General features: G+C 38.4%; 1 protein-coding gene and 1 long non-coding RNA gene across 3 annotated transcripts in view; one reads left to right on the plus strand and one right to left on the minus strand.

Annotated features, from left to right (window-relative positions):
* Window positions 1-7,324, minus strand: part of LOC137017359 (uncharacterized) — a 44,784-nt gene extending 37,460 nt beyond the window's left edge. Inside the window, exons 1-2 of the long non-coding RNA XR_010894589.1 lie at window positions 7,187-7,324; window positions 1,490-1,636 (exon numbers count right to left, since the gene is read on the minus strand). This is a non-coding gene — a long non-coding RNA (uncharacterized lncRNA). The remainder of the gene's footprint in view (window positions 1-1,489; window positions 1,637-7,186) is intronic.
* Window positions 6,958-15,039, plus strand: part of usp43b (ubiquitin specific peptidase 43b) — a 99,629-nt gene continuing 91,547 nt past the window's right edge. Inside the window, exon 1 of one of the 2 annotated variants that reach the window (XM_067381511.1) lies at window positions 6,958-7,004. In XM_067381511.1, coding sequence (XP_067237612.1) covers window positions 6,969-7,004 — 36 coding nt within the window. In that variant the 5' untranslated portion in view covers window positions 6,958-6,968. Of the gene's footprint in view, window positions 7,005-7,564; window positions 8,170-15,039 lie in introns of those variants that run through there. The other variant, XM_067381510.1, reaches the window with a different exon arrangement.

Raw genomic sequence — 15,039 nt, forward strand, 5'->3', positions numbered from 1 at the left:
GATGGAATTTTCCTAAACAATTGAAATGTTTTAATCTTTAAAAAAGGCTTAATTTTTTGGAGTGTGCAAAATGTAGATAAACTATTAGCTTTGCAATTTCTATATATTTTCCAACAATTGGTAGCAGTATGCTATTTCAAACTTTTTTGAAAACACAAACTTTTTGGCACAAAAACTAATTAAAAAAGTGATATAGTAAGATTCAATTTAAAAAATATAGCTGCAAGCAGTGATGACGGGCCCAAGCCCTGGCACCACCGCCACCCCTGAGGCTTTAGGGAGACTGTGCATGACAGGCAATATGCATTTAAACTCGGTGAATGTAAAAAGATTATGTCAAGATATGAGACTCTTCCTGTTTCCCATTTTGTCATTACTTTGTTATGTACCGATTTTGGTGACTGTAGTTAAAACTATCCCCCCAACTTTTGTGAAAAGGTGGCACTACTGAGCACCTCCACCACGCCCATTTCTAAAGCTTTGCCCATGACTACTGACTGACAACTTTGATGTGTTTGTTGAGTTTCATGCAGTTTGAAGCATGATAAGATCCTCAAAAACACCCAAGAATATTATAAAAGTTTGACGTGTTGCCACGGCAACAGTATTTAAGATATTAAGAATCATTTCACAGGTGTAAATCTGCCCTGTTTTGACCTTAAACTGATGAAGTTTGAAGCAAATCGAGTAAAAATAAAAGGGTGATTTCAAAACATTTTTGAAAGTGACACACTTCCTGCTGCCAGTTGGTGGCACTATAACTATAACATATATGTGATCAGCCTTTTACAACAAGCAGAAGAAGTTTCATCCAAATCAGTCAATGCATGGAGAAGTTATAACACATTTCCTGTTTTCCTTTTCTCGCTATAAATTCATTTCAACGCCATGGGCAAACCGTTCTGACTTAAGTTCAGGTTTTCCTTCTAATATTTATATTTTATTTTTGCTTCATTTCAATCAAAAATTATTTTTAATTTTAGTTTTAGTCAACAATAACAACACTGGTAAGCAAAAATGCATTGGACCAAATTCAACAGATATTTGCCAAATGTATTCACTGTAGTTCATTCTGCAACATTCTTCTTTCAGTTAAATTAGTAATTTCAAGTCATTTTCACTAAAAAGGAAGGAACACTGACGACCCGACAGGGCATGATGCATTCAGATTTCTTTCTACAAAGGCTGTCAAGGCCACCAAGGGAAGAGAGACGGATGCTATTTTTACTCATCTTCATGTGTACTCCATTAGCATTAGCCACAACAGAGCAGTCATTCAGCAAAACATATTTAATAGATAAGGAAGTCTCTTTCTCGCTTACACTGTCTTGAGTTACCACTAGATGTCGCCCCAGGCTAACCAATACTGATGTGCACCTCACTCATCACTATAGATCAATTTTGATAAAATAAAGCATCTGTAAGAGATTTTGATAGTGATATCAGTACCAAATAAAACTGTATTGAAAAAAGTTTCTGAAGCACTCACCTGTCTGCCATCTGCCATGGTTTAGCCAAACATGTAGTCCAAGATGTTTACCTGGAGTTTTAGCCAGAGTCTGATCTGACGACTTGCTCAGTCAGGAATAACACGGGATTCAGCAGCGTAGAGAGAGATCCAAAATCAGATCATAATCTGCAAAAGGTTCAATGACAGAGATATCTGTGATCTAAAATTGGTGATATGGATGTCATGACAATCTATTCAGAAGCGTTCATATCTTTCAGTCTGGAAAAAGGATTAGATTAAAGTCTTCACCAGTGAAATATGCTGATACTGACAGTAAACATTCACAGTATGGGTCGGCAGACATCAGTGTCAGAACCAATGAATGAAAGAACATAACAGAGACCAAAGCTTTGCTCTGCAGCATCTAGTGCAAGTCAAACAACTAAGATCAAGCTGCAGAGCCCATATAATCAGAACACATGCCACCATTTTTCAGTCAATAGTTCTTAAAATAACCAAAAATCTAAACAACCATTTTCCACAATAAAGAACATTTTGTGCATTGGAAAGGTCCCATGGATGTTAAAGGTACTTTATGGCATTGTCAATAAATAACCTTTGTTTTTAAGACCGTAAAGGGATGATTCACAGTGAATTCCTTCTGGTCCAAAGTAAAACTCTTTATATCAGTATTTTATACCTTGGTGTAAATCTATTTGGTCTACACAGCTTGCTAGCAAAGCAGGGGACCACAAGGTTGTGTTACATACCTTTGCTGTTTAAAGATAATGACTGTTTTTCGATACAACAGACCCCATCATCATGTTGATTATTGATCCCAAAGGTTTCTCACAGTTGAGAAGAATGTTAGCATGGTAAGGTTCAAAATGAAGACTTAATGAAATGTCTACAGAACCATAATGCAGTGGCTTGGCAAACCAAACTAGAATGAATTACCTCTGGTAGATAAATTAAAACCAGATTTATAGCTTCTCTTCTCATTTTCCAGTCCAGTCCACATGCAAACAGTTTATACAGTCCAACTAGAGCTCATGTCATGCTTTTCTGCATTGTTCTGTGTCTTTGATCACACCGAAGCAACTAAAAAAAGAAAGGAAGTAAATGTACCTCAGAAGATAAAAATAACTGCGAATATGCTGTTTTGCAAAGGGCTGCCACAGTGAAAGCGAAAGCTGCCAACCTAGAGACATTTTTACACACAAAACATCTTTAAGCACTGCCTGTTCTGTACTTTGAAGTCATTCGCATATAAGATCTCAGTAGAAAAAAAGAACCGGAAGTCTAAAAATAAGATCATTTTGGCCATTATCCTAGACATTCATCTCCTCTGATTGTTCAAATGTAAAGAGGACAGAATGAGTTTAAAACCACCTCAGTGCTTTGAATGCAGTAGAAATGGAAAACTGTAGGTGGTCTGCATGGTTTTGTGACAAAATTTCATCACTGTGGAAGACAAGAGATAACCGGGGAACAGTACTGATGTGAATTTCGTTCTGACTGAGCGTCTGTTCTCTGTCCATAAGAGGTGATGATAAACCAGTGAAGGTGTGGGGTTACTCAGAGGCCAGTAAAAGACATGGCAACAGGGCACAGTGCAAACATCATGGGAGTGATGGAGCGATATTAAATAGTCAGAGGTGATAACAACATTCACACCAATTCAGTGTGAGGAGAGCAGATATACAGTGGGTACGGAAAGTATTCAGACCCCCTTAAATATTTCACTCTTTGTTATATTGCAGCCATTTGCTGAAATCATTTAAATTCATTTTTTTCCTCTTTAATGTACACACAACACCCCATATTGACAGAAAAACACAGAATTGTTGACATTTTTGCAGATTTATTAAAAAAGAAAAACTGAAAGTATTCAGACCCTTTGCTCAGTATTTAGTAGAAGCACCCTTTTGATCTAATACAGCCATGAGGGTTGTCAGGGCTCTGGCTGGGCTATCAAGAACAGTCACGGAGTTGTTGTGAAGCCACTTCTTCGTTATTTTAGCTGTGTGCTTAGGGTCATTGTCTTGTTGGAAGGTAAACCTTCGTCCCAGTCTGAGGTCCTGTGCACTCTGGAGAAGGTTTTCGTCCAGGATATCCCTGTACTTGGCCGCATTCATCTTTCCCTCGATTGCAACCAGTCGTCCTGTCCCTGCAGCTGAAAAAACACCCCCACAGCATGATGCTGCCACCACCATGCTTCACTGTTGGGACTGTATTGGACAGGTGATGAGCAGTGCCTGGTTTTCTCCACACATACCGCTTAGAATTAAGGCCAAAAAGTTCTATCTTGGTCTCATCAGACCAGAAAATCTTTTTTCTCACCATCTTGGAGTCCTTCAGGTGTTTTTTAGCAAACTCCATGTAGGCTTTCATTTGTCTTGCACTGAAGAGAGGCTTTCGTCGGGCCACTCTGCCATAAAGCCCCGACTGGTGGAGGGCTGCAGTGATGGTTGACTTTCTACAACTTTCTCCCATCTCCCGACTGCATCTCTGGAGCTCAGCCACAGTGATCTTTGGGTTCTTCTCTACCTCTCTCACCAAGGCTCTTCTCCCCCGATAGCTCAGTTTGGCTGGACGGACAGCTCTAGGAAGGGTTCTGGTCGTCCCAAACGTCTTCCATTTAAGGATTATGGAGGCCACTGTGCTCTTAGGAACCTTAAGTGCAGCAGAAATTCTTTTGTAACCTTGGCCAGATCTGTGCCTTGCCACAATTCTGTCTCTGAGCTCTTCAGGCAGTTCCTTTGACCTCATGATTCTCATTTGCTCTGACATGCACTGTGAGCTGTAAGGTCTTATATAGACAGATGTGTGGCTTTCCTAATCAAATCCAATCAGTATAATCAAACACAGCTGGACTTAAATGAAGGTGTAGAACCATCTCAAGGATGATCAGAAGAAATGGACAGCACCTGAGTTAAATATATGAGTGTCACAGCAAAGGGTCTGGATACTTAGGACCATGTGATATTTCAGTTTTTCTTTTTTAATAAATCTGCAAAAATGTCAACAATTCTCTGTTTTTCTCTCAATATGGGGTGCTGTGTGTACATTCATGAGGGAAAAAAATGAACTTAATGAACTGTATATTAACAAAGCACAACAGCCTATTTTTTTTTTTTTTTCATAATTTGAGAATTTTTCATCTTTGCAGTCTATTCATCATATCAGGTCAATGGCTGGTCACTGGAGCTATAAGCATGTAATGACATATTTGACAGACACCTCTGACATGTAAACAGCAAGAGGATCCACATTGTTAATCTCCACGCAAAAAGCCTGACCTTATAAGGTAAAACGATAGATAGATAGATAGATAGATAGATAGATAGATAGATAGATAGATAGATAGATAGATAGATTGACAGAATGATAGACAGAAGAGTGTATTTAGCTTGAGAGTGTATTTCACCTGTTGCAAAGACGAACAGAGGTAGCTAAACTACACTGTAAAAAATAATTGTTGGTTTAACTTAAAAAAATAAGTTACCTGGTTGCCTAAAAATTTGAGTTAATACAATGAAGGAAATTGATTTAATCAACAGAAACTCAGTATATTATGTCATCTGAACCACATTAATTATCTAAGTTGATTTGACAAAAGAAAAAACGTGATAACATTTAAGCATGTATTACAGTCTTTGGTAGGCTTTTGTCTTTCAAACACATTAAAACATACAAATTTGTGTCATTTCATAATAACATGCAAAACACGGATTTATCCAACTTTTTTTTTTTCGTCAGCTGAACCTCTTTGGCCTAATATATATTTATTTAAAGTGTGCCCTGAGATTTTAAAGGGTTAGTTCATGAACAACATGAGGGTGAGTAATTAATGACAGAATTTTCATTTTTGTGTGTACTAACCCTTTAAGTTGATAACTTAGATCAATAATACAGTAAAATAATAATAATAAAAAATATTAAGTTCATACCTCTCTGATGTCGGTTAATAGTCATGACATGAAAAATATATTATAGTAAAATATATATTTTTAGGAAGTGTTTTATTTTGATTGTTCTATTTTAAAATTATTTGTTTTTAACTTAAATTTTTTATGATTTAGCCAGTAGCTTTTCATTAAACACACAAAACCCCTGCAGTTCCATCACGAACCCCAGTCTGGGAAACCCTGATGTAATTTAATATTTAATAATGAACTTCATGTTGTTGATAACAAAGATTGGAATATAATTTCTCTTTGTGTTTTTTATATCAATATGGCATAAGACTATCATATTCAATTCAATGTGATAAACGAGTTAGGTCAAAAGTAATCTAAAAGTAGCCAGATTACATTACCTAAATGTGTAATGTAATCCCTGTTGAAAAAACAGCATATGCTGGTAAAGTAGGTTTTGAAGCTGGTATGCTGGTTTGAGCTGGTTTATGCTGGTCAAGTGCTGGACCGTCTTAGGACCAGCTTAGGACCAGCTTAGGACCATCTAGGACCATCTTAGAACCATCTAGGACCAGCATTGACCAGCTTAGGACCATATAGGACCAGCTTAGGACCATATAGGACCAGCTTAGGACCATCAAGGACCAGCATGGACCAAGTTAGGATCATCTAGGACCAGCATGGACCATCTAACCAGCATGGACCAGTTTAGGACCATCTAGGACCAGCATGGACCAGCATAGGACCATCTTAGGACCATCTAGGACCAGCATTGATCAGCATAGGACCAGTTTAGGACCAGCTTAGGACCATCTAGGACCAGCATGGACCAGTTTAGGACAATCTAGGACCAGCATGGACCAGCTTAGGACCATTTTAGGACCAGCATGGACCAGCATAGGACCATCTAGGACCAGCATGGACCATCTTAGGACCATCTAACCAGCATGGGCCATTTTAGGACCAGCATGGACCAGCTTAGGACCATTTTAAGACCAGCATGGAGCAGCTTAGGACCATTTAGGACCAGCATGAACCATCTTAGGACCATCTTAGGACCAGCGTGGACCAGCATAGGACCATCTAACCAGCATGGACCAGCTTAGGACCATTTTAGGACCAGCATGGACCAGCTTAGTACCATCTAGGACCAGCTTAGGACCATCTTAGGACCAGCGTGGACCAGCATAGGACCATCTTAGGACCATCTAGGACAGTGAATCTCAACCTTTTTTGAGTAATGGACCCCCGTCATATTTGGAACCATCCTCAAAGACCCCAGAATAAAATTGGCTCATTGGTATCATTAATGTCTTTGTGATGACCAAATGCAATCAAGTATAATTTACTACTATGTTAGTTGACTTGTCCTATATTTAGTCATATTGTCAGTTATATTATTATCTTCTTCTTTTATGGGAAATGCCAAAATATACAAAAATTCATATTCAGATATTTTATAAGGACCCCCTGGCATTATGTCACAGGATCTTAGGACCAGCATAGGACCATCTAGGTCCAGCATGGACCAGCATAAACCAGCATGCCAGCTTCAAAACCTACCTTAACCAGCATGCTGTTGTTTTTTTTCAACAGGGATGGATTACTTTACTAACTACAACGGACTACAGCTTGTAAGTAATCTATTCAGCAGTAATAACAGTGTTGGTAATAATTTTTTTTAGCAATAAAATAAAAATAAAACAAACTGTTTGTTAAAAAGGTAATTTCAGATATTCGATGTTTCTGAGTGGCGCAATATTAGCCTACAATTTGCGTAGCATAAAGACAGACCTCCACATGTCCACATAATTACCTGTATGTTGACTGTGACCGTCCACATGTAATAATATAGAAGTACCTTTTAAAAGAGTCGACCCTTTGAAAGCCATTTTATAATTCGTACACTGCACACTAGGCTTGCCGTACTGACAGCTCTATCTGTCAATCGCTCGCAGCTTCCCGCCAATACAAAGGGCTCGCGCTGTCAATAATATTTCACTCGCTCCTAACCGCCTGCCAGTAAGACGTCACGGGAGTCGCCGTACTGACCGCGCTGCCTGTCAATCATTCCTTCACGGCGACCGTTGGGAAAATATCTCAGCGCTGATCTGCTCGTCTAACCACAATGCTGTAGCATCAGGCGAGGATAATAACACTCTATGTGCCCCAACATTTTAGTAACACAGTGGGAAATAAACCAGAAGCATGGATAAACGCGACAAGAAAGCGAAAAAAGATTCAGGGAAGTCTGCTAAACGCACAGGGAAACTGTTCCGGAGGAAATCGTTTAAATCCGTGGAAAGTTTGGTGAGTAAGATCTTGAAAAGTTTGGGAAGCTTGGCTAGCGGTGGAGAAACAACCGAGCGGTCGGATGCTGAGGATGATGACGGTGGGTTTGGAGAAAGCGCACCTTGCGCTGGAAAGTCGGGACATGTGAAAAAAGAGGACAGCAGCCTGCAGGTGAGGAAAAGTTCCTCGCTTCCCTGCCGCTCCTCCGCGAAAGAGCGACTGTGCTCGCTGTACGGGGATAAAACGCCAGGCGTGTTGGGTCTGAAGAACCACGGGAACACCTGCTTCATGAACGCCGTTGTGCAGTGCTTGAGCAACACGGACCTGCTCGCTGAATATCTGGGTTTGGAGCGATATAAACTGGATCTGTGTCACAGGGGAATCAATGGATTTATAAGGAGTGAGGACGGGCAGCACGAGAGAGGGGAAGTTACGGAACGGCTCGCGACTTTGGTCCGAGCGCTTTGGACTTTTCAGTATACACCTCAACTCTCGGCTGAGTTTAAGGTAGAGTCTACTCATTCAAGTTCACTATTTTGTCACTTGTCTGACGCTTTTATCCACCTATTACAGGTATCCCGTGAACCTATTGTATTCAAGGAAATTCAAGTTGTATAGCCTATATCAAGCTACTAAGCATGATTGTAGAGTTACTAGAGGAAATAACTGTGTCCTTCAAGTTCTTGCAGGAACTTGTGGATCATGCAAATCTCTTATAATTAGTATGCATACTGTTTTATATATGTATGTGTGTATATATATATATATATATATATATATATATGTGTGTGTGTGTGTGTGTGTGTGTGTTTATAGAATGCATGCTCTTTTTAACCAACTACTGCATTAATTGAGAATATTTTTACTTTTAAAAATTAATGTCACACCAGATGACCTATTAAAATGCATTATTAGTTTGATTAAAATGGTGAAAATCTTAGAAATGGTGACCATGTGCAGCACTTAAATTATAGTCATTCCCTTTTACATTCATATATATTAACTTAAAGGGTTAGTTCACCCGAAAATGAAAATTCTGTCATTAATTACTCACCCTCATGCCGTTCCACACCCGTAAGACCTTCATTACTCTTCAGAACACAAATTAAGATATTTTAGTTGAAATCCGATGGCTCCGTGAGGCCTGCATAGGGAGCAATGACATTTCCTCTCTCAAGATCCATTAATGTACTAAAAACATATTTAAATCAGTTCATGTGAGTACAGTGGTTCAATATTAATATTATAAAGCGATGAGAATATTTTTGGTGCGCCAAAATAACGACTTATATAGTGATGGTCGATTTCAAAAAACTGCTTCAGGAAGCTTTGGAGCATAATGAATCAGTGTATTGAATCATGATTCGGATCACGTGTCAAACTGCTGAAATCACGTGACTTTGGCGCTCCGAACAGAAGATTCAACATTTTGATTGATTATGCTCTGAAGCTTCCTGAAGCAGTGTTTTGAAATCGGCCATCACTATATAAGTCGTTATTTAGTTTTTTTGGTGCACCAAAAATATTCTCGTCGCTTTATAATATTAATATTGAACCACTGTACACACATGAACTGATTTAAATATGTTTTTGATGACCGAAGGTCTTACGGGTGTGGAACGACATGAGGGTGAGTAATAAATGACATACTTTCATTTTTGGGTGAACTAACCCTTTAAAATCTGTGTTTCAGCCTCCCACTTCAAATGAATTCATGAAGCTTTCTCCAGTGTGACCATTTTGTTCAGTATGTGAGCAAATGCTTTCCCACAGGGTGATCTCTTCTAAGCAAAAAATAAATCAGGATGGGAAACTTTCCACAGATAACATTATCACCAGAGAGCAAACGTAAAAACTAGAGTGCACTCTCAGATAAGACATCACCACGCACTGGTGCAATCTGGAACGCGAGTCTTATGTAACACTTTGCTTTCTCAGAAATCTACTACTAGAGTAGCCTAATACAATTGCTAGAGAAATTATGAGAAAGACGTCTTAAAGAGAGAGAGGGCAGATAGCAGAAGTCCAATGATTTACCATGGTAATACAAATTTCTTCACAATGACAGTTGTTGCCTAATTATTAGTCTAGCCTTTGTCATCTAGTCACTATTGCTGACAAAATCTCTCAGCAACTTTGAAATTTCTAGTTGCTGTGTCCTTTATTTGACCTGTACTAAAAAAAAAAAACCCATAAAGGGTTAGTTAACCCAAAAATGAAATTAAATGTCATTAATTACTCATCCTCATGTTGTTCCACACCCCTAAGACCCTCATTCATCTTCAGAACACAAATGAAGATCTTTCTGATTAAATCCGATGGTTCAGTGAGGCCTGCATTGACAGCAAGATACAGTAATTAACACTTTCAGTGCCCAGAAAGCTACTAAAGACATATTTTAAACAGTTCATGTGACTACAGTGGTTCAAGCTTAATGTCATGAACGAGAATACTTTTTGACATGCCAAAAAAACTAAATAACGACTTTATTCAACAATTTCCTCTCTTTTCACGTTTTGATCTATGACATAAAACACACCAGTTATAACCCACTTGTGATTTTTTTAAACTTTTACTGTGTCTTCAAATCGGCGGTTGCTAACAAATTGCTAAAAGGGACTACTTCCTTTGGCGGGGACTTTAGACGTCATCATTAAAAACAGGACATTTGGACAGCATTTCTCATGAAAAAGTGGATAAGTATTCATACACAGCGCTGATCATAATCAGTGAGCATGTTTTTAAATAGAGTTGTTTTTTAAATAAAGTTTGAGGACGCTTGATGGTGACGACGTTGATCCGCGACCATGGTGTGCTGTAGTCCGTTTATACCCTACTGTTAGCCTTTTATATCTGACGACTTTATTTAGTCTTCAAAATCTATAAATGTTGTGTTCATTTGTAAAGATTATCTTGATAGACAAAACGTGTAAGTGTCATAACCCTTTGTTAAACACAGAGCTTATTTTCTGCGATTTTCCAAAAGTCTATGGGAAAAATTAATAGGCTTTCAGTCGAGGGAACCCGTGCGCTGCTAACTTCCGGGTTGGCCTACAAAAATGCGTCATCCCTGGGGCACTCTATACCAGGACCACACACACACAAAGGTAAAACAGTATTTTTTTGGAAGAGCAGCTTAGATTTTGCTAAATATCTTCATGAACAATATTTGATTTCCATGAAAGTCAGATTTGTAACGACATGAGGGTGAGTAAACTAACACTTTAAGACTATTACAATAAAGTGTACAGTAAAATACATCCATTTATCTTGAGGTAGGAGTAGCTAAAGAGACTAGAAGGTGGGAGAAATCCACAACAGATGTCAGTGGAAAAGCATCATCGGGAAGAGGTGGGAGTGTAGGCATAAGGTACGGGAAACAGAGGCACAGTTCAATTCACACCCTACTATCAAATGTCTGAAATTATTGCCTTGAAGGACCCCAGTCTGGACCGACTGTTAGACGAGTGGAGACTTAAAAGATCATTCAAGGCTATGCCCACTCTATACTGTATATTGGGCCACAACACAACAAGACTACATCTGATTCAGAGTCTAATTAGTTGCATGTCGTAAATTTGCATGAGGCTGTCTGAGTTATGATTTGCTTTTTCCTGTGTTGACTGAGCCCAGAGTATCTTGTCTAGAGACGAGATAAATAAACTCGCTGTGCTTCTCAGACGTCTGTGAGAGTTAATGAGTGCCTAACTGCAGAAACGGGGAGCCATCTATAAACAATCAAGAGCTCTACCCTATAATTTAAGCCTCCCACTGCGCTTAACTTCATTTGCCTAATGTTGGCGTCAGTAAAGTGCAATCTATTTCTAATTAGACTAAAAAGACCTGAATTACACAGTGAAAGCCTTACAAGTGGTGACGGGTTCAGTTATGCATTTTTAATTCTATGGAAGAGCAAAATCTTGTGGAACTTGTGAGTTCGAACTAGAGATACAGTACCAAAATTTCAGTAGTCGGTTCCGATAAAAATTTTGTGGTTCTCGGTACCAATTTCAGTACTAGAGCAAAAACTGTTTAAAGGCCCACTAAAGTGCCTTGAAACATGCAGCATTAAGGCTCCGGTATACTTCACACAAAGTTCTTTTTCGTTCTTCGTTTAGGGGTAAATTGAAGTTCGAAATATGTGACCAGCGATATGCTACAAACGAACATCTGACGCCGCCCACACTGCTGAGAACGACGGTTATATGAATATGTAAATATGTGCCGTGCACTTATACCTCAGTAACAAAATAAACACAACAAAAATGAGAAAACTGCAAGCATTTTCATAGAAAGCATAAGGAAAGCGTCCGATCATAACAACATGGGAATGTTAGCATGAGCTCTGCAAATTAGCACTCCAGTCACGTCACGTTTTCATACAGCACTTTATTCAATGGATTGCTTAAAATCAAGCAGCTTTACAGTATCAAACATGAAAAACAGTGTTAGTGCCTTATTGTTTTACAAGCACAACTTCATTTTGTACTATAAAGCGGATATCCAGTGTGTTCATGTTTTCAACCGCAGAGATCTTACCTCGACAAATTCAAACACACGGAATGAGACAAAAACGCGTCCCACGCAAGTGAAGGTGGAGCCTCAGCGCACACCTCCTATTGCTTTATCGTCACTGACCAATGGTGGTGCGAAAGTGTTTTGCAGCTGGAGCTAACTTTTCCTGAAAGTACGCTTTGGCAAGCCATTTCGAACTTCCAAAAAGAACAGAAAACAAATTTTGTTTTGGCCTGATTTTGTTCGAAATGATGTCACATCAGTTCTTTCTTCGATTTCGTTTGAAGTATACCGGAGCCTTTATTCAATGTGTTGACGTAATTTCCACTGAAACAGGAAGACAGGACGGGACATATTGAACAGCTTTTTGAAATTAGCCAATAGCGTTTCGTTTATATCACAGCTCAGCCTGAGCCGTTGCCGCAGTTTTCTCTTAATCGAACCGCTTCTCCTCCTAATCTATTTATAGTGTAGGGGGCGGGACGTTTAGATTGATTGATTGGACAGAAAATCTGACGAGAAGCTGAAGTGAAGAGGAAGAGACTGTAAGTTTTAAATGCTTCTGTCTTTTAAATGCAAAAATTGTTTTAGACTAACATATTCATACTAAAAGCCAAAAAACTTCAATTTTGATTTCATGGGGACTTTAATTATGTACTTAAAACATTTTTATCCCATTTTGTCTCGTCTATTGGTTATCACTGTCAATCGTCGCAGTTTCTGACTCAATCGTGCATTTAAATACGGTTGTCAATCCAGAAACTTTGCAGTGTACGTAGCAGCATGAAAACCTAAACTTGTATTGAGATTGTGAAAGGGTAATAAACAGAAAGCAAGAGAAGAGCATCCCTTTATATCTCTAGTTTACACTTTGTTGGTTATAATGAAAGGATTCACGAATAGTGTAGCAAAATCTGATAGGTAGAATTATTCGACAGAACAGTGTGTATATTCGGCACACACAGAAAGACGCTGCTTTCAAACACTCTTGTTTGAGCACTCTCTGAGCGTCAAAGGTTTCTATTTACACCGTGTTTTTACAAGTGTTGAGTATTGTAGCAAGTCACAATCATATCTGTTGAACGTGTGAACATAATGGCCTATCAGAGCTGCTAGTCAGTAAATTATTCCGTGTACACACTGCGATTCATAATATGGACTTATGGACGATAGCTGCTGAAAGAACGGCAACGGCGTTCTGGCTACTTTGTGACTTTTTAATGTAACTATCTACTAGGAACTTAGTTGTCATTTATGTCAGACTGTACGGCATTCAAAATGCATTAAAAACGGACGCGTGCAAGAAGACTCGTCCGGAGTCTTCTACATCATCAATCCGTGGTGTGTTCTGCGACTGTGAGCTGCATCATATGGGATTTAATTGAAATGGTGGCTAGCAAACAAAAACAATCTCTAGCATTGATTTTGATCTTGGCTTGTCTTGAAAAAAAAAGATGATAGGCTGAAGACGTGTGTCTGGAGCAAGTGGTGGTTTGTTGTTGTCTCACTAATTGCATATTTGCTGCAGAAATGCTGATACCGTCAACTTTTTTTTGTACCAACTGGTAACGGTAGTACATTTGACCACCACAGTTGTAACCATGAGTTTTTAAAGGGACAAAGGCTGTTGATAGAGATGGCATGTGGTTGATGGATGACAGGCTGGTATTTCACAGATCACAAGGTCATGTTGTGTACAGTTCCTGACTGATGTCTAACTAATCCCACTCAGAGGGGAGTGTAGCAGAGTTAATAGTTGATGTGAGTCTGCATTGAATCATTTAGTCTGCTCTGTCAGTATTGGGAATAAAAAAGACTGGAATCAAAATCTTACTCTATGTCTGTTGGCTCTGACATCATCTACCTAAAAGTTGATGAAACTAGCAGATGCATTTCAAATTTACAATCTTTCTCTTACAGCAAACCAAAAATTGATGCCATGTAGAAATCTGTAATAAAATAAAATGTTGTCTAAGATAAGAATCTCTATGTACTACCTGCAACTATCGCAACAGAAACTTGTCATTAAATACTGAAAGTACAAATAACAAATGTAATTAAATTAAAGTCCTGATAATTAATAAAATGTTAAAAGGTCTACATATCTATAGTAAATTTAATTTGTTTTCCTAGTTATGCTCATCAGTTAGAAATTGCACAGTGCATGCTTCAAAAAGATTTTTTTAAAAATCCATTCATCACAAAGTTTCATGGAAATTCATGTTTTAATATGAAATATATCAACACAGGAAAGTAAATTGCATTGCCAAATAATTTAATGAGATCTGACCATAGACACAATTAGTTTATCCTTATATTAGGTTCACTGACAGGATTTTAAGCAAAAAGGGCCTTTGAAGACCAAAGCTTTGATATTTTAATCATTCTGGGTACTTTTCTCTTGTCTTGAAATATATAAAAATACTTAAATATTTCTCTATATATAAAATACAGAACTTGTTTTGTTGGAATATGGCTATGGATGAAAAATCAAAAGAGTCTGTGAACGTCTATAAACCATTGTTTATTCATAATCAAAAAGCAAAAAAAGAGACACCAATAAAATTCATAGCCACTGTCATTAAAGGACCTGCTTCTAATACTAGTTCATCCGTTTGTGCACAAACCTACTGTTTAAGTGCAGGTCAAAGCTCTTCAGGCTGAGCACTCACTGATGGAATTTCATACAGTATAAAACTGACAGGAATCCTCTCTTTAACACCACAGATAAAGTGGAGGCCTATATTTCTCAAAGCTTTCAGATACCCCAAAGAAATTTCAGAGGACCAGAATTTAAATACTCTACATTGACTAATGACTACATGTTATAAATTAAACATTAGGCTACAATTTCATCCTCAC

This window comes from Chanodichthys erythropterus, chromosome 3 (assembly GCF_024489055.1).
Source record: "Chanodichthys erythropterus isolate Z2021 chromosome 3, ASM2448905v1, whole genome shotgun sequence".
Taxonomy (NCBI): Eukaryota; Metazoa; Chordata; class Actinopteri; order Cypriniformes; family Xenocyprididae; genus Chanodichthys; species Chanodichthys erythropterus.